Here is a 20655-nt window from a genome sequence, read left to right on the forward strand (position 1 = left end):
ACCTAGCAGATACAATGAACGGTGTGAACCGCGCCGAACACATAGGTCATTGAAAATGCAGCGTTAAGGAGCAATTTGACAGCTGAGATCTGCATTATAGCGGCGGTCTTGCTCGGGACAGTAAAGGAACATTAGAATTGCCCTAATTGGTTTACCCACATGAAATTTGAGCTACATCCTTTCATATAGCAGAGTCTTAAATATTAGTTTCTTATCTCATTGGGAAAGAAACAGAGTGTTTTACTGTTATGGGTGAAGGACAATACAAGCAAAGCACCTTCAATATACATGATATAAAAGCCTGGGGAATACCAATGGTTTCAATTCAGTTATTGGTCCTGAAGAAGGTGAGAATAAGGTGAAGGAGCCACCAAAACGCTGCGTCGGTACAATAACTTTTTTAGTACTTTGATTGTACAGTTGTTTTCTTTGTTCGTTGTAAATCAAATGTGTTTGATGATGTATATGGTCCAATGGATGATAAACTCAAGTGTCATTAGAATGTTATGTATTTATTTTTACATGTTTATGAGATTCTGAATGATGTGGTGGGAGCATAATTAGTTATTATTTTTTGACATCGAAGTTAAATTTGTTTTTCTTAGGTTGATAATTGAGCATCCAGATAGCAAATGTTTGGAACCTAACAAGTTCAGAGAAAAAACTTTGTATTGGTTTGGCTTAACCCTTTCCCTTGTGCCTTTATAAAAAGGATTACTCTCTAAATTGTTGCTAATACTTACATTTTACCAATCTCTATCGAGTGGAAATCGCTATTTCTGTGATCTGCCATTCCACATCACATCTGCCCCATATCAGCCTCTCACTTGCTTTTAATTCCGGAAATGTATCCTGGGTGTGAATGACTAGTGTGCCCATATTCTTGGCCACTGTATATAGCTATAGTGGATGCTTCATGAGCAGGGACGCATTAGCTTTGTACAGTTTTATTGGGAGCCTGTTCAGGCCTGGAGTTTTCCCTTTTGCATCTGATTGATTGCTTCAATTATCTCCTCAACCTTAATCTATGTATTCAGTGTCTGAGTCTCATGTTCTGAAAGTACTGATACAGGCAGAGAGGCCACAAATTCCCCAATTGTGTCCGCCTCCTCCAGCTTCCCAAGTTATATAGACCTCTGTATAATGGGGGCAAACTACCTGGCTATCCTGCCCGGTGATAATTTCATGCTATGATTCCTTGTTGGTCTCTCTTTGTACTCAGCCAGATGATTGGTTGTCTAGCTTTGTCCCCTAGGGATAACTTGCTGCTCTGAGAGGCAAGGTATGCCCATTGAACTTCCATCTTCAGAAATTTTCAGAAATATATTTTTGTAGTCCCTAATTTGTAGCAAAGTTGCTCCTTCACCTACCATCTGTATCGATCCTTAAGGTCATGAATTGGGCTTCTGTCATTTGAATCTTTTCTCTCTTCTCCTTAATCCTTAGTAAATTTGGATAGATTATTTGCTAATACCTTTCCCTCTACATTCACTAGGGAGATGAGTTGGTAAGACATGCCCTTAACATCTGGTTTCCCATTTTATGTAGGAGTACTGTGGTGCCCTGCTTTTAAGTCCGCTGGCAGTATGATGTCCGTTTTGGTGGTAGATCATTAGTGCTCATTTAAAACACTGATGATTGCCATGACTCAAACTAATCTAGACCCTCTGGCATCAATGTATCCCTTCTGCTTAGTCACCTAATCACACTAACTTAGCCAAGCCAGCCATTTGCCAGTCTTGCAACTCGCGATTGTGTAATTTCCGTTGTTTCTCAGCATACTGAGCCCTAGTCACTAGACTTCAATATTTCACTTTTTAAGCTCACACTTGTCTCCTAATCACTACTCTATATCCTCCCAAATTGGATTAGCTTGTTTTTCAGGTCCCACTCTTTCTGGAATAAAAATTTTTCTTTGGCTATAACATGAGGCATGGGATGTTGCCAAAGCACTGTCTTGAAGCTTCCCATCGGGTCCGCGCAGAGCCCACTGAATCCTCATTGTTTTGAATATACTGTGTGAAGTTAAGGTTTTCAACTATAACAAGGCCACTTTCTAGTCCTGATGAGGAACCTTGTGATCACTTATACTCACTAAGAAATGGTTCTCTCTGACTCAATCGTGTAACAATTTATTCTAGGGTTTATCATACGCCTAGTTCTTGATCAATTAAACAAGTGGAATCAAATCCTTTATCGTAGAAGCCATTGGAAACCAGCATTGTTTCAACTAGTTGAAAAAATTTATCTTGAGTGATATGAAGGTGCTTGTGAAGCAAACAGTGGTTTTGATAGTGCAGTTCTATAATGCAGTGAGTTCACAATCGAAGTTCAACATGCCACCTATTGCAATCTATTCTCCTTGACCTTAACGCACAATTTCTTCTTTAAGCTTAGATTTTATGACTGAATTTTCCCTCTGAGTTATGTTTTTGTCAATGATATTTCAAGCCTCAGAATTAGCTCCACAGGTCAACATCTGGACAAAATGTGAGCATTGCCAGTCCTGCAACTCGCAGCCACTCTAGCCTGACAACTGGCATTTAGTCCATGTTTGAAGATCAGTTGTGGAGTGGGGAAAGCAGTCCGCTGTTTACGTCTTTAGCAGGGCCGGCGCTAGGCTTGGGCAGCTGCCCAGGGCCTCGCACTCAGCCTACCAGCATGGGGCCCTGCACCAGTGGTGTGTCCTGTTGTTTCCCTAGCAATCAATTTTGAAGAAAGGTGTCTCCTTGCAATTAGGGTCCAAGGGAGTGCCCCCTCCCTGGGGCCACTCAGGGATGGTGTCTGGAGGCCTAGGGCAAGGAGACACTTCCTCTTGTCCCATTGCAAGGAGACCCATTCACAGACACTGCGGGAGGCCCATTGTCCAGCATTTTTTCGACCCCACAGTTTTAACTTTTAGCCCACAAGCGAGGCCCATTGTCCAGCATTTTTTCGACCCCACAGTTTTAACTTTTAGCCCACAAGCGATTTTCACACCTATCTGGCTGAAGGTGTGAGAATTGCTTGTGGGCTAAAAGTTAAAACTGTGGGGGCGATAAAATGCTGGACAATGGGCCTCCAGCAGTGTCTGTGAATGGTCTCCTTGCAAGGGCCCGCTTATCTAAATTAGAGGGACCTCGCACATTCCCTTTTAGCCCAGGGCCTCGCACATCCTAGAACCGGCCCTGGACTTTAGAGTCCATATTATCTTTAAACATCCTTCTTTTTTGTGAATTCTAGAGCTCCCTTCCACTCAGTCACCATATACCATAATCATCCTTTGACCCACAGGCTTAATGCGTGTTGAATTAACTGAAATAAACACAGGATAGTAGGACTGAGGTATAAGTTAAGCCAAAGTCCAAATGGAGATAAAGAAATAATGGTCTAAGGTAAAAGCCAGGAACTCCTGAAATACTATCTCACAAAACTGTATATGCGGCACCATATAGTGACAAAGCCTGGGGCAGTAAAACATTTCCCCAGTCTGGTTAGAGGGCCTTTGTCTGTTTCCAAGTTCCTAGAGAAGTGATGGCTAATGTCCATTACTGTGATGAACTCCCCAGCCACGATAGGACCCTCTATCTAGGAGTGCCTCTTGAAGTAGGTTGCCCGTTCTGTAATCTGAAGGAGTACAATAACAGAAATGATGAAGACTGGCATTAAATCCATATGGCACCTGTACCATTCATCGCCCTAGCTGCGCCTCATTAAACTATGCCTGCAAACACTCCAAAAAGGTTAATTATGCTTCTCACATTGCCCGTTTGCTATTTCTATATGGATAAGAATGTGTAGCTTGTTTTTTATACTGATGACATCTATCTATATATATATATATATATATATATATAAAAACAAAAGTATGTCTGTTTGTCCTTTATGCATTACTACACCATTCATCCGATCGCCATGAAACTTTGGGAAGTTGTTGAGTACACTCCTGCGAAGTTGTTGAGTACACTCCTGGCAAAAAAAAAAAAGAAAAATTTGTTAAATATCGTCCCCCTGGTCCCCCAGGGCCCTCATAATCTTTCCAATACTGAACGTTTACAGTTTACGGTGAGACTCGCTTTTGCAATGACCATCAACAAAGCACAAGGATAATCGCTGCAAGTGTGTGGACTAGACTTGGAGAATCCGTGCTTCTCACATGGACAACTGTATGTGGCCAGCTCACACGTCGGAAAACCTTCTGATTTATTTGTGTACGCACCAGACGGAAAAACAAAAAATACAGTGTATCCACAAGCACTTGAATAAAAAACAGAATTAAAACAAAACTTTAAAATGTTTTCCCTATTAAAATGAATAAGTTTGAATAAAAATGACACAATGTAAATTGAATGTTATCATAACAAGTTTCCTTAAATTTCCTTTCTTCTGAGATCTCAGCAACTAGCGACGGGTAAGCTAGTTACTATATATACGGTCCTTCCCATATCAAAATGGTACAATTGCTAAATGAGCTTCATGCCCCCGTGGCGTGGTTTGTCGTGTGTGTTTTCATTTTGTTTTTTTCTTTGTGTATTTGTCTGAAATGCAAAATGTTAAATAAAAATGTTTTTTTTTTAAAATGATCAAGACTGACTGCCCATCCATGGCTCTGCACCTGCGGTATAGCACCTCTGTCGGTCTACCTAAACTGTATACATTGTGAGCAGGGCACATTTCATTCCACAAAGACCATTCATGGAGTAAGAAGGGTAGTTCTGAATTGCACAGTTAGTTTAAAAATGAAGCCTTTAAAAATGAAGCCCTAATCTGTACCTCATATTGGTTTAAGTACACATATTTTTAAAATCATACATACTCGTATATAGGTATGTCTTGATATATCCTTAAATGGAGTTGTAATATTTTCATCCACTTTCAGAATTTTCCATGTTTTACAGTCTGTTCAGTCTTGCATCACATCAGAAAAGACTGAGTAGTGGAATGACTATGTTGATAATTTTAAAACCTAAATATCACGAAAGAAGATACCAGGATTCTAATCCGGTCTTTGATACCCTACTAAAAATATTGTGTGACTCTAGGCAAACCCCGTTACCTCCGAGTTGTATGTGCAGGGACATCGAAATTTCAAGATAAGATAAAAACTATCACTTGTGCTATACATTTGGTTTGTACTTTAATCTGTGGTTAAACAAGCTGCGATGGCTGTAGTGTGAATAACGTTTTTGGTGCACACTAAACGCACATGCTCTTCTTTTAAACTTTTGCACCAGTTTTGCACTACAATGGTCATGAATGCTTTCATCAGACTCTAGCCCCCTAATCTTTTAAAATAACAGATTTGCTTTTAGTACAGCCACAGTCCGCTTTTTTAGGATTATTGAAGATGAATAGTGAAAGAGGGCTTATAGAGGACACTCCTGGAGAAATGCTCCTAAATCTTTGAGACTTAGGGGAGTAGCAGAAATATTATTCTATAGGGAGAAGTAGTTTGGTCACCTAGTTTTGAAAAGAGTATGAGATACTCGATTTGGTTATAACTATGAAAGAATCCGTATGAGATACGATTTTAAACACACATAGGACAGAAGTGGGAGCAGTATGTGCTAGATAGATTCATTGTAGTATACACAGAACCTGTTCAAAATTCAGGTAAGAAAAGGTATGGTAGATATTATTGGGAAGGTTTTGATTTGGTTGTGGAAAAGAAGGCTATTAGCTGCATATAATCTGTAACTGGAGATTAAATCAGTTTGGAACTATATATTACGATTGACAGATCATTAATACAAGTATAGTCAAACAAAAAATGTTGTCCTACCTGCTTGTGCTCCAGAGCACGGATGACAGGACTGAAATCATTTGAATGCATTGGAAGGCAGACGATGGAGACGTAAAGCATATCACAGATAACCTCACTGAGAGCCAAATCATGAAATACTATGATAAACAATTTACAAATCTACTGTCTTCAGTTTCTGCCCATATTTGAAGTACATTTCTGATTCTTTGGGGAACTCAGAAACATCCCTAGGAATATTTCTGTCTGAGACTGATTTTTCATATGACCCTCTTTCCACACATAAATAACACTTACCCCAGTATTGGAACTTTCATAGATTCCCATGCTTTGTATCATTCCCCGTCGTTGGAATGGGAGTCTCGGTAACAAAAATACCATAGCTGTAGGTACAAAAGACAAAGGAAAAAGGCCTAGGCCTCATTCCCTTTTGTAGCATATCACCCTTTTTGTGTAAAAGAGACCAAACATAGGCATTAGCCAATCAGAAGTGCCTCACCCCTTAGAACCTTCCTGAAGGAACCTCAGAGCCTCAGATTTTCTACTGCACGTTGTGCTTAGGGAGTCTCCTGTGAGCTCTGCTCAACTACTACTCTTCTAAGTAATTTCTTTAAGATTTTTTCTTCAGAATCTTTCAGATTCACTTCAGGATTTTTGACTGCCTTCCAGGATGTGGAGAAGAAAAAAGCCCTTTTCAAGCCTTGTTCCACTTGTGGCAGGAAAAGGCTTTTTGTGGAGGATAAGCACAAAGACTGCATCTATTGCCTCTATCCTGACCACCAGGCTGCGGACTGCAATATCTGTCGCACCTTTTCAACCAAGACCCTCCGGGACCGTGAGGGTAGACTTTTGGCATGGCTCCAGAAGCTGAAATCCAGGAAGGAGACTGTCTCTAGTAACAGTGAGGATGCAGCGTCGATGTCTTCCTCAAGAAGGTCAGTGAAGAGGGGTAGGGGTTCCCGTTCTCCCTATGTGGAAAGATCTTCTAAGGCCTCCAAAAAGACCCCCAGTGGGTCTGGGAGCCTAGGTCCCAGCAAATCTCCTCACCGAGGTGAAAAGGCGAGGGTAGGACCTGTTACCTTCAAAAGGTGAGAAGACTGCCTCAGCCTTCAAAAAACTTTCTTCCCAGTCTTCTGAGAGGAGCTCTAAGTCCTCGACGACGAAGACGTCGACGGCGGAGGTTCCGTCGATGAAAAAATCGACATCGAAGTTGATGTCGACATGAGTTTCGTCGACGTAGGTACCGTCGAAGGCAGGTACATCAGCGTCGACGGAGAAGGCGCCGAAGATGGCGTCGACGTTGAAGACTGCGCCGACAACAAAGACGCCGCCGACGAGGGTGTCGACGACGAAGGCGCCGACGACGAAGGCGCCGTCAACGAAGGTTACAGTGTCACCGACGACGATGGTGACGACGTCGACGGTGATGACGCCGATGTCGACGACGACGGTCTCGTCGACGAGGGTATCGACCACGACGACTCTGACGATGACGACGGCTGGTGTGTCCACAGTTTCCTCATCGACGACTTCGACGACCCCGATCTCGTTGACGTTTATACAGCCGTCGACGACGAAACAGTCGACGGTATTATCCTCTGAAAAAAGGATTATTATTTCTGTGACCAGAATCACGCCGGAGATGACTTCTCCGAGGAGTGTTTCCTCCCTACTGCCAACCATGCTTTTTCAAGAAGGGGAGTCAGAGGAGGAGGACCAGGACGCTTACAGTTAGGCCAATAGTCCCTCCCAACTTCTAGTCAAGTGCCAGGAGACGGACTCTGAGGGTGAATACGACCACGAGGGGATTGGTCATCATCAAACGGCCCAGTCACAACATCATTCTGGGCAGGATATGGTGACGGTGCCATCTTCTTTTCTCCAAGATCTGCATAACATGCTGCAGGACTACAAATCTAGGGCGAATAGGCCAGGTCAGGTCCCGTCAGCACCTGCTGCACCTACAGTGATTTCGGCCTCGCCAGTGACGCCAACTTTACCGGCTCAGTTTTCTCCTCATCCTCAAGCATCCTTCCAACAGGATTCCTTCGGGCTGCAAGAGGCCCATGATGATTCCTCGGAAGCGGATCAGCAGTCGGATCATGACTCTACTCCTAATACTGAATATGATGAATATATCATTGCTGATCCCGCTTCACCAGTCCCAGATCCGGCGGATTCCCCACCAGCGGACATTGGATGTGGATCATCTGTGGAAGGAGGGCCTTAAGGCCATGAAGAACCCGGCGACGGTGGTCCCTGTGCCATCGCGTCTGGACAAGAAATACAGGGCACCCGATGAGGGTCCGCCAGCCTTAACGGGTCATCCAAGACCAGACTTCGTTATCTCGCAGGCAGCACAGAGAAAATTCCGTAACCCCTCTGCTCCCTTGACCGCTCCTCCGGACAAGGGAGGTCGGAGATTGGACAATGCGGGTAAGAGATTCTCATCGATGGCGAGTTTACTAGTACGAGCTGCTAATGCCCTGGCGATCTTGGGGAGATATCGCCCCGTACATTGGCCAGCTGCCTCCAGAGTCAACATCTGAAGCAAAAAAGATCTTGCAAGAGGGAGAAGCGACTTCAATGGAAATCATTGACTGTGCAATGGACATTGCAACCACAGCGTTTCGGTCCCTGGCTGGGGCGGCAGTCCTCCGTCGCCAAGGATGGCTCAAGGCGACTTGGTTCCTGCCTGGGATCCAGAACAAGGTCCTTGATCTCCCGTTTGATGGGGAGGCATTATTCGGGAAACTCATTGACGATACACTTCAAGAAATAAAAAAGGACACGGAGACTGCCAGGTCCTTGGGGACCCTTCAATACCGCAAGTCTCCTTTTAAGGGATCCAGAGGCAGAGGTAGTGCCTACAGGGGATCCTTCCAACAACAGCGCTATTCCTCCACGGGCTCAGGTTCCCAGCAATACCGTCAGCCTTATCAACAGCGTCAGGGCCAGTCTACCAACTACTCCAGGCCTTACAATAAGGGGAAACAGGCTGGTTGAGGACGGGACTCATCAAACCGCAAATAGCGGCCTCCTGGCTCTTCCTACTGGACCCTCCTTCAAGAGATCATCAGTTGGAGGCAGGGTCACCAAATACCTTCAAAACTGGTCCAGGATAACATCGGACCATTGGGTGCTCAACATCATTCGGAAAAGGCATACTTTGGAATTCACGCAAGTACCTCCACCCAAGCCCCCGGCAGCCATTCCGTCGAAACACCAGCGTCTCCTGCGGTTTGAGGTCCAACAGATGCTCCGGAAGGGAGCGGTAGAGCCGGTTCCCTCAAACCAAAGGGGACAAGGATTGTATTCCAGGTTCTTCCTGGTGAGGAAGACGCTAGAAAAATGGCGCCCCATTTTAGACCTCAGGGAGCTAAACACCTATCTCATCTCCCTGTCCTTCCAGATGGTCTCTCTCCAGGACATCTTGAAGCTCATCAATCCGGGGGATTTCATGGCCACGCTCGATCTAGAGGATGCGTATTTCCACGTTCCGATTCACCCAGCACACAGAAGGTTTCTGCGATTCACAGTAGCCAAGAGCCATTTTCAGTTCAGGGTTTTACCCTTTGGACTCCGCTCAGCCCCGAGAATTTTTACAAAGGTGCTGGCGCCAGTAGCAGCTTTCCTGCGAAGGAACCATTTCCAAGTCTTCCCCTACCTGGACGACTGGTTGCTGAAAGCTCCATCCAGGGAGGCAGCGCTGGAGGCTGTTCAAGCTTGTACGAATTTGTTTCAGAATCTAGGCCTCACTCTGAACAATGAGAAGTCCTCTCTGGTCCCATCCAAAAAGGCTCACTTCCTGGGGCCCTCTTGGATTCAAAGCTCTCAAGAGCCTTCCCTACTCTGGAAAGGAGAGATAAATTACAGACCTTGGCTCGGGACTTACGGGCAAGAAGGTGTCTTTCCGTACGCCGCTACAAATATCTACTGGGGGTGATTTCATCGTGTATTCCGCTGATTCCCCATTGCAGACTGAAAATGCGTCCTCTGCAGGAGGAACTGGACAACCAGTGGCAACAGGTCCACGGTTCATTCGAGGACATGGTGACGGTCACTCCAAGGATGAAAGAAGCAACCTTATGGTGGACAGATCAAAACAACTTGTCCCAAGGTCTATCCTTCGTAAGCGACCTGTCCCCACATGTAGTGACAATTGGAATTGGAGGCTTGGGGAGCAGTGATGCAAGACCTGCATGTCATCGGTCATTGGTCGCCTCAGGAGAAATGTCTCCACATCAACCTTTTAGAGCTAAGGGCGATAAGACTGGCTCTGCAAGCTTTTCTTCCTTGCCTGGAAGGTTCGCAAGTGCTTATCAGGACGGACAACACCACGGCCATGCACTATCTGAACAAGGAAGGAGGAACCAGATCTCGTCCATTGTCGCAACAGATCTGGGTATGGGCAATCCTTCAGAGGATATCGCTGAAGGCAGAACACTTACCATGGGTCCTAAACGAAAACGCCGACAGACTGAGCAGGTCATCCTCAGTCAGCCATGAATGGGAATTGAATCAGAGAGTTTTGGAGGAGGTCTTCAGCCAGTGGGGCAGACCGGAGATCGATCTTTTTGCCACTCCGACCAACAAGAAATGCCATACTTATGCAAGCAGGCTTCACCATCGAGGTTCTCTGGGGAGTGCGCTTTCGATAGCATGGTCGAGGACATTTGTCTTGATTAAGGTCCATTTCGCTGCATTATCAAGGTTCTGAAGGACAGGGTCTGGTCTTTCCTTGTTGTCTTCCAGAATTATCAAGCAATTTCTTAAGGGCTTGTTCAGGGTCTATCCACCAGTGAGACCGCCCCCTCCTACATGGCATCTAAATCTAGTCCTTTCTCAACTCATGAAGGGCCCATTTGAACCAATCCATCGTTCTGACATGAAATACCTTTCGTGGAAATTGGCTCTCCTCCTTGCTCTCACGTCGGCTAGGCGTGTTGGAGAATTGCAGGCTTTGACCATCCAAGAACCTTTCCTTCAATTCAAGAGAAACACTGTGATCATGGGAACTAATCCTAGGTTTATGCCTAAGGTTCCCTCGGATTTCCACTTGAATGAGCCGGTCATTCTGAAGGCGTTCTTTCCTCAACCAGCTACGCCAGCAGAAAGAGCATTGCATTCGCTGGATGTGCAACGGTGCTTGAAATTCTATTTAGAGCGTACTAAAGGTTTTCGAAAATCCTCACAGCTATTTGTTGCCTTTGGAGGTCCAAGCAAGGGCCTTCCGCTATCCAAACAGGGTGTTTCAAGATGGATCACGAGTGCTATTCTGCATTGTCACAAGGCTGCAGGAAAACCTCTAACTGGAAAGATCCGAGCACATTCCACAAGATCTGTGGCTTCTTCAACAGCCCTCTTCGCGGGGGTACAGATTAAGGACATTTGCAGAGCTGCTACCTGTAGCAGCGTTCACACCTTTACCAAGCATTACTGCTTAGAATCCTTGCAACAAGATGATGCAGCAGTAGGACAGGCTGTCCTGAGGAACCTCTTCCACTGATGGTGAGCTTTCCTTTTTATCCCACCTTCCGTATTACACATTTTGTATCTTATATCATGTTGCCTATTGCTATAATTTTATGATGCAAAATGTGATTTTCTTGCTAACTGCTTGCTACTCTGATACAAAGCATGGGAATCTATGAAAGTTTCAATACTGGGGTAAGAAAACAAGTTACTTACCTGTAACTTTAGTTCCCCAGTATTGGTAACTTTCATAGATTCCCATGCGCCCACCCACCTCCCCGAGGAAAGCTCAGCCTACAACAGATATGGTGTCTAAGTACACAACGGCTACGAAAATCTGAGGCTCTGAGGTTCCTTCAGGAAGGTTCTAAGGGGTGAGGCACTTCTGATTGGCTGATGCCTAAGTTTGGTCTCTTTTACACAAAGAGGGTGATATGCTACAAAAGGGAATGAGGCCTAGGCCTTTTTCCTTTGTCTGTTGTACCTACAGCTATGGTATTTTTGTTACCGGGAATACCATTCCGACGACGGGGAATGATACAAAGCATGGGAATCTATGAAAGTTACCAATACTGGGGAACTAAAGTTACAGGTAAGTAACTTGTTTTCTTATGTGTGCAGCAACATTTGTAGATCATGCCCACAAATATCATTCTTGGAGGAGCTAATAGTGCTGCAAAAGTCGGGACAGGGCAATTTTCTAGAAAGTAGCAACGCCTGCTGGAAGGTCTGGTAATTCCATAAGCGTGCTTGATTCTGGATCATGCATAGAATACTTGGAAAAGAAAATAAGAGCAGAAGCAGGACAACAACCAATTAGTGAGGCGAAAACATCAGAGGAGGAAGCCACCTCAAGCAAGATTGACTATTCGTTCTTTCAGTTGCAGGATCCAACCACAACGGGTTAAGTTCAGTTCTTGCCACTTGCCCTCTTAGTAATGCGAAGGGACTAACACCAGGGGTAGGATAGGGCGTTATGGTCAGCCCAAACCTCCCTTTGCAGGAGTTCCCCAACTTCAAATTGTTGATCAAAGAAGTTGTCACGCCCTCCTTAATATTCTATTTGTTCTCTCCACAAGCCCTTTGGTTTGCAGACTATAAAGGGGCAGTGTTGTAGTGCCATATATCATTCTCCTTAAAAAAAACTTTTAATTCATAAATAGAATGAGCACCATTATCTGATTCCAATTCCACAGGCTGACCCTCTGTGGCAACCCCTCTCAAAAAGTAAATTAAAACATCTGTTGTGGTGGTTTCCACAAACTTGAAATGAACAAAATGTGCATAATGATGCACTAGCACAAATGAATAACGTTTACGGTTGGGTAAAGCATTAAGTGGTTTAGCAAAATCCACAGTAACTTTTCCCTATAATCCCTATACACCAATTTGAGAAGGTGAGTTCTTAATTTGGATGGTGGATTTAATTTCCCTAGCTCTTAAAAAAAAAAACATCTTCGAGATTAAGTTTGTTTGAAATTTGGGCCTGACTATGTAACTGCCCTTTCAACATCTTTGTCTTGCCAACCCCCCACCATACACTTGCTGGCTTGCCCTCAAGACAATACTTTTTCAACACATCCATCTATTCGCTAGTGCTAACAGCACACTCACAAATGTTCTTAATGTCTGCACCAGCCACAACATATCAACACTCTGAAGAGTTGTCACATGCTTCACCCTGCAGAGGTGGTTGCGATAGACAGTCTGCCCTCTTATGGACACTATCATAGACAAACCTTACATCAGATGTGTACTCTTGAAGTTTGGACAGTAATCTTACTAATCTGGTTGAAGCAAACATGTGAGAGGTTTATGGTCAGTGCATAACAAAATACTGTACCCTACAAACATGTTTTGAACTTCTCAACAACACTTATCAGCATGGCAATGCTTCTGTTCTATAGTAAAGATAATTTATTTGAAGTCCTTCAAATCGTGAAGTGAAAATGCTATAGTATTCTCAGTACATTTTAATCTTCTGAAACAAGGCTTCCTCAATACCCACAGCACTACAGTAGCCACATATTTGTAAATAAATATATGTTTTTAAAGCTGGTAGGTTTTGTACAAGATTAAGCAATTGTCATCCAAACAGGGTCCTTTGCTTCAGTCCACTTATATCCTCAGTTTGTTTTTATAAGCAATTGTTTGAGCGGTTGTATGAAAGTAGCATAGCCTTAAAAAATCTTGAATGTTAGTTTCTGAACCCTACGAAAGACCCTACAAAAGACATGAGCTGGCCCCCTTCCTCTGGAGTCTGTGCCTCAGTAATAACATTCACCAAATTCCCTTTGGGTTGTACTAGGCAACGTCTGATGGATATTTCGAACCACAGATTCCTCACTTTTAGAATATTCGCCAGGTATGAGGTGTACTTTTTTGTAGCAGTGCTCCCATGCGGCTCCGCTTTGACTTTGTACTACTGCGGAAGGGATAGAACGGAGCCACATATAGGTGGCACCCCTGCGTGCCATCGATATTTCCTTTCTTTCTGGACCCTCGAATGCGGTTTTCATACTGAATTTCAGTGTACAAGGGAACGATGTCCCCACCCAAGAATACATGGTTCAAGCCATGCAGCAACTGTTGTAATCAGTGTCGGTAACAGACCCGCATAAGGTGTGCGTCACATGTTTGGGCAAGAGGAATGACCAAGTCATGAGAGGAATGTAGCCTCAAAGAAACCAAAGGAGACCTGGGACCGTGAAGCAAAGCAGTACTTCACCAAACATTGAAAGAATCCACGCCGTAAGTCCCGCTTTAAGACAAGGGCGTGGACCCATTCCTTCTCTCGAAGGATGATCCTGCAACAGGGCCTCTTTAAGGGCGAGATGATCTATTAAGTCGAAGTCCAAATCAAAGTGGAAACCCAAGAAGGAGTTGTAGGACTGAACTCTATCCCACCACTGTCTAACTAATGAGGTGTGAGGGCCTCAAAGCGCCACTCAATCACGCTTCCAATCTCATATTGAGGAGCGAGATCCCAAAGTTGATCCCAATGCACCTTAAGTTCCCTGGGCCATCTGTGAAATCCAGTGGATTGAGGCCTTTAGGGAGGACATGCTGCTCGTTTTAGTAATCTTCCTGCTCCATCTGGTGTGCTCCAAGGATCCACAGCGCCTTCCACAGTGCCACCTGAGCCCCCTTGAACCTCCCTCGGTTTCTGCACTGACTCCAGTGTCAAGTTTTATAACGGCTCCAACACCTGCACTGGTTTCTTCTCTTTAATGCTGGTATCAACATCGCAGGTGCCAGTGGAAGATCCTATGCTGACCCCAGGACCTGACCGTGAGCAGAATCTGCCACAACCTCGACCGTGGTCAAGCTATGACTCCACTCCAGTGCACCAAGTTCCTGTGCAATCTGATTTAGACGAAACCCTCCTCTTGCACTCAACCATCCTCAATTGCTTCACCTGCTTTTCAATTTACCACTTGAAAATGACAGTAGAGTTGATCGGAATGATTTGGTCCCACATTATGATGATGACAATTTGTCTATGGATTTACAAGAGTCCAGTGGGCTTAATACTTTACCTGATACATGGATGATCTCACACCTTGAGCTGCCAACAAAAAAGTGTGCTTCCTTTGCAATATTCATAAGGCATGCTGCTTAGGTCCTGTGGTTCCACACAAGAGGCTCCCCAACAGGCCGGACCTTCTCACACGAAGCCATCAAGAAATCAGGCACCCAGACAGCAGGTCTCTTAATCTTTCGACCTGGCACCTGAAGCCCTAGAATTTGGACCCCTTAATCTTCCAACAGAATGTATGAGCATTCTCGGGGGGCTCGCAAGCCTTCTACACGTGCCTGTAATGCTGCCAAGTGGAAGAGGTTTGTGTTCTACGTTCACTCAAAACACATTGACCCTTTAGTTGCTAAAGTGCATGACATTATATGCTACCTACTTCACTGCTAGACTTGTAGTTTGGCTTTCACTTCCAAACTGCTACACCTAGCAGCTGTTGCCGCTTATCTTCAGAACAGGCAACACATCTCCGTCTTCAGAATTCTAGTTAATAAAACTTTTATGCTGGGTTTCAGAGTCCTTCTTAGTCGGGTCCCACCTGCCCATACATGGAACCTCAATATTGTACTGACAAAACTAATGGGTCGAACCCCTTCTATTTCTCTCTTGGAAGGTAGTATTTCTGGTTTCCATCACTTCACTTAGGCATGTCAGTGAGCACTAGCCTTGGAAGAACCTTTCTTCCAGATACACAGGGATAGGGTTGTCCTCTGCACCAACCCTAAATTCCTCCCTGCGATGGTCTCACACTTCAATTGAACTCCCTGTCTTTTTCCCACAATCTGACTCCGTTGCAGAACGAGCTCTCCATACTTTGAATGTTAAGCGAGCCCTCATGTACTGCACTGTCTGGTCTAAACCGTTTAGGAAGACATAACAGCTCTTTGTTGATTTTTCCATACTCCACAAAGGGAGAGCCCTATCCAAGTCAAGCATTGTAAGATGGATCGTAAAGTGCATACTGGCACGCTATGCTAAAGCTAAGAGGAATTTTCCCTGTCCACCTAGAGCCCACTCTACTCAGGAAAAAAAAAGGAGACTCTATGACATTCCTTGGGAACATTCCAATAGCTGACATCTGCAAAGCAGCTCACTGATTCACACCACATACTTTTACAAAGCATTACTGTGTGGATGTGCTAGCCCTCCAACAAATAAAAGGCATTGTCATTTGCAATGCCAAAAGATCAAACTCTTGCAAATGGGAGAACTATTGCATTGCAAATGCTTGTCTTCTCCAAGGGGCTAACTTGGTTCCCTGACCCTGTGCGGTACCAAGCAGATCATCTTAGCTCTATGGGGTTCAGGCACTGGAGTGCAGATCTGATCTATGGGCCCCTGGTTTGTCATCCCTCCTCGATGAATTCACAGAACTACCATGTCCAGGGTACCTCAGAGTTTCCAGAACAGTGTCGCCCAGGGGTATGGTGATCAAGCAGGTAACATGAAGACCAGGCCATTGCCTAGCTCTGAATCTTCTGAGCATCACAGGCTACTGGGCTCTATCTTGGGATAGGTGCATCTCATACTTTAGTATTTGTTATGCTACTATTGGGGGAGGAAGGAGGGAAGAGGGATTTGGGGTTTGGGATCTCACCGGTTCTTATTCTGTTTCCCGTGGTTTCTAAATAAGTTTAATAAAAACAGATGTGATCCTCAAATTGCTGCCCAGTGTCTGCTAAAAAGTAATGGAACATAGCATCGCTAAGTGGAACAAACCAAATGTTGTTAATACATTGAGAAATAGTCATTCTATAAATCTTTGGTTGATACATATCTCTTACATATTTGCTGTGTATCATCACTAGGATGGGAAGGAAATGTGCACCGAGGCAGACTGTGATTATCCAGGAAGCCCTTGAATGGTGGACCTCTACTGTAAATGGGCTGGCTGGTGACAGTGGACTTAGGGGCAAGCTAGTGGCTAGCTCGCCTAATGTACTGAGCTATATACACTTACACCCACAGCAAATCCCTACATTTAATACCTACAGGGTAATTGTTCTGCTACTGGTCCCGGTCAATAGGACGATGAATTCAGGATGTGTTAATGCATAAAATACCATAAATGGGTTGCTGAAAGGGTTGTTTTTGAAAGCAGAGGGTGCCGCCGCAAATTCGTGAAAATTTGGGGACCATGGATAGAGAAAGCATTTGAATTAGACATCAGAACAAGGGCAGTATTTTGAAGCCAGGTTTGACTTTCTTCCCTTTTTCCCCATGTACTTTCTACTCTCCAGCATTCCAGTTTTCTTAAAATCATTCCCTATTTACTTCTTTCTGGTTTTTATTGTTTCTATCTTTACTTCTCTTCTTTCTTTTTGCTTCTTTCAGACTCTCTTCATTTGCACCTCTCACTTCTGGGTCTCTTTCCAGTGTTCATTGTTTTCCAATTTCTATTTTGTTCTGTGTTCGTCGTCTTAAGAATCCCTAAGTGACAACGTTCAGTCCTGTCATACTTCTCTTCTGCTAATATATGTCTGAGCTTCTGAACAGAGATGTTGGAATCTGCAGTCACAGTCCAGGAGGCCCATAAAGAACTATTAAATCATTTAATATGACAGATGGGTTGTGCTCCAGAATAAACCTCCTACCCTGCTGCAACTGCTAATGTGTGTGTGTGTGTGTGGGGGGGGGGGGGGGGGGTTCTCTACCATGGATAGAGTGTAAACAAATATATCGCAACCATCACTTTGTCTTAGAATTCTTCATCATATGCATTTACTATTGCTTGTAATATTGCATTTCCAAGAAGTGTCCTTCATGTAGAACACCACAGTGCATACATTTTTTCACCTTGGTTTTCTTGTATCATTTTCACTTTCTCTTTAAGAAGATAGTAGCCTGTACGAAATGATTAAGACTAAATATAATTGCAACAAGGAAGAGCAAGGCGCTGACTCATTTGAGAGTTTTCATAAGATTCCTCACCGGATGTTGGGGTAAGACTCAGAACAGCAATACTGAGAAATAACAACATTTCATAGATAAGACTTTGCAGTTAAGTACAACATCGTATTGGGTCCGATCAGTCAAAGAACCACATATTTTATAAAACAATTACGGGAAATATATAGCTGCCTACTTAAAATCCCTTTTTCCTTTAAAATGATAGGGCTGCGATACTGTTCTTGACTTCCTGTTCAATTTATCGATTCAACTTGTATTCTAGTTTTCAGTAAAGACATTTTAGCAGTAAAGGTGAAGCAAGCAATGCTCATGAAAACATTAGTGATCGAATTCATACACTGAAACAGTAGATGCTGAATGTTTTTAAAACAATTACCAGAGTAGTTAAATCAACTGCATCTTGTTGCACTTAGGCAATTTTGTGAAGACCATCTTAAATCCTGCACGTCTCCTGTTAGAACATGATGCTGATGCAGAAGAAGCAGGAAAAGCGAAGTCTGAAGCTTTCTCATCTCCTCAAGTTTCTATGGAAGCAAATTTTCCTTGTGTTTTACTGGGACTGAAGGAAGTTGGAAAGAACCATATAGTGACTTCAGGCAAACAGCTGGACGAGAAAGATGATCTGTCCTTTTTAATTGTCAAAAATAAAGACGGAGGCAACCAGTTGTTTACTGATCTTGGTAAATATGATCTTTATTTTATTTAAATTTCTCGATGCGAAGGCTAAATTTCCTTGTCAGATATCATTGTTTTGTTACATATTTGTTTTTACGTATTATTTGTTTTTATTTTGTTGTTAAAGGTAGTACAGGTTCACATAATAAGTACAGTACATTCCATGCATAACTGAACACATGAAATCCCAAGACCAAATATATATTGTAAATTGCCAACACCTTAAAAGGAAAATCAAAATGTGAATGGTGCAATAACAGTGCAATGACTGAAGAAGGTTAGCTGAAAGCCCCTATGAGTAAGTATATATGATACTCATAATTTCAGGAAAATCAAAAGGTGTTAGGTTATGCAAGACCTAAAAAATAAATTGTGATATAAGACTAGGCCAGCAATTAAGGGAGACACATGGGTCCATGAAGGGGGGAGCGACAACTGTGCCAAGTTATTCAGGGTCATAAATCATTATGTACAGACGGCCATAGGCACCAAAAATATTCTAGGGGTCGCCTATTCCATACTATCGACCGTTCTATATGGCAAATCACACAATTGGTCATTAAAAAGAAAAGGTAGTGTATGCACTGTATACAGCTTAGACTAGCACAAGGCGTTTGTGTAGTCCAGAAGAGATCTCCAACCTTTTCTGTAATAAGAACTACTCATGTTCAATGAAAATCCTCCTAGCTACTATTACTAGAGTTGTAATAGTGACCACATCAGACAAGATTACATTCTTGACCACCATATGCAAGATTATTCGCAGTGATAATTTTAGTGCATCTGGTGCATTTGCCAGCCAGTAGTGATGTAACCCGTTTTGTCAAAGTGGAATCCCTTCAGATGAATAATACATATACGCAATACCTACATGCCCCTGGCATCAAGTTAATATGTCTCCCAAATGCTGCATGATTTATCACTTATTACCAGCTTTATATATATTTTATAAATTCAACCTTTTTTCTTCAAACATCAGCTTATTAGTTCTGTTACATAAACACCTTTTAATCTCAAACACACACTTTTCAATGTTGGTATACATGTATTAATTAAGAGGAGGAAATGTTTCTAAAGGACAGATTGCACACAACAGAGCTACTCACAGGTTGCTGGAGAGCCACTTGTTGAAGAAAGCTGGTCCAGAGAGTACTTTCCAATTATACCTCAAACTTTGTTTCATTCCTTTTTTTAAAATATTTTTATTGAGAATTCATAGACACAAATATAAAATACAAAGTACATATAAGTCTCATATAGAATTCTAACTATACAAAATACATATGTGGCAGACTACAAATACTCCATAGTGTAAACCCAGTTTCTGATCATTAGAAAAAAGATTCTGTTAAAGTGCAATGTGCAATATACAAGATCTTATTTGTATAAGACATTAAAAGAGACCCCAAGCGATTTGACCAGCAATTATAACCCAGATCTTATCTTAAAAAAGTAGAAAATGTAGAAAATAATACCAGAAGGGCTAGCATTCAAACACACTCCAATATTTCTCACATTTTTTCACTGCCCCTGATCTTAATGCATATTTCTTTTCCATCCCTTGTATCTTTGATACTTTAAATCTCCATGCATTAAGAGTCGGTACTTTATCTGTTTTCCACAGTTGCAGGATAAGGGATCTTGCTACAAGGGCTGCTATAAATAAAGTTTCATCATAGGCAAAGGGAACAGAAGAGCAACCAAAAACCGCAATAGATTCATTAAACGAGATTTGGACATCTATTGTATTTCTGAGATATTTTTCAATATCCTTCCATAAATTCTGTATTTTTGAACATTCCCATATAATGTGTTTCCAGTTGCCCTTTTCCTCACAACGGAAGCACTTATCTTCTACTTGGGGATATATGTTATGGAGAAAAGAAGGTGTTCTATAAATCAACCATTTTGAGAAAAATTGCATCAGTTTAAAATTAGCACCTCGGAATATAGTTTTGTTATATTTATTTAATTTATCCCAGGTTGATCTATTAATCTCTGTCCTCTCTTTTCCTCCATTTGTCCCTAATCATTTCATACAGAGGGGGTGATTTATCCTCGTTAAAGATTTTTATCCACGTACTAATCTTCCTCTGTATGGGACCATTTAGGGCTTCGCATATAGAGGTTTTGTACAATAAATTACCCATATCTAATTTTGACAATATAGCATAAAGTCTAATAAAGGACCATTTTAAAATTGTGTTAAAATGTTGAAGCCCCATTTCGATTTTTTTCCCAGGTTTTCCAACTATTCCCCGCAATGAAATCCTGGATTTTAACATATCCGTTTTCTTTCCAGAGTCTCAATGTATTTTTA

General features: G+C 42.9%; 1 protein-coding gene across 2 annotated transcripts in view; it reads left to right on the forward strand.

Annotated features, from left to right (window-relative positions):
* PRIMPOL (primase and DNA directed polymerase) overlaps nucleotides 1-20655 on the forward strand; it is a 497760-nt gene that overhangs the window by 241850 nt on the left and 235255 nt on the right. Inside the window, exons 6-7 of one of the 2 annotated variants that reach the window (XM_086962483.1) lie at nucleotides 18074-18205; nucleotides 18248-18340. In XM_086962483.1, coding sequence (XP_086818609.1) covers nucleotides 18074-18205; nucleotides 18248-18340 — 225 coding nt within the window. Of the gene's footprint in view, nucleotides 1-18073; nucleotides 18341-20655 lie in introns of both variants that reach the window. The other variant, XM_086962482.1, reaches the window with a different exon arrangement.

This window comes from Lissotriton vulgaris, chromosome 3_1 (assembly GCF_964263255.1).
Source record: "Lissotriton vulgaris chromosome 3_1, aLisVul1.2, whole genome shotgun sequence".
Taxonomy (NCBI): domain Eukaryota; kingdom Metazoa; phylum Chordata; class Amphibia; order Caudata; family Salamandridae; genus Lissotriton; species Lissotriton vulgaris.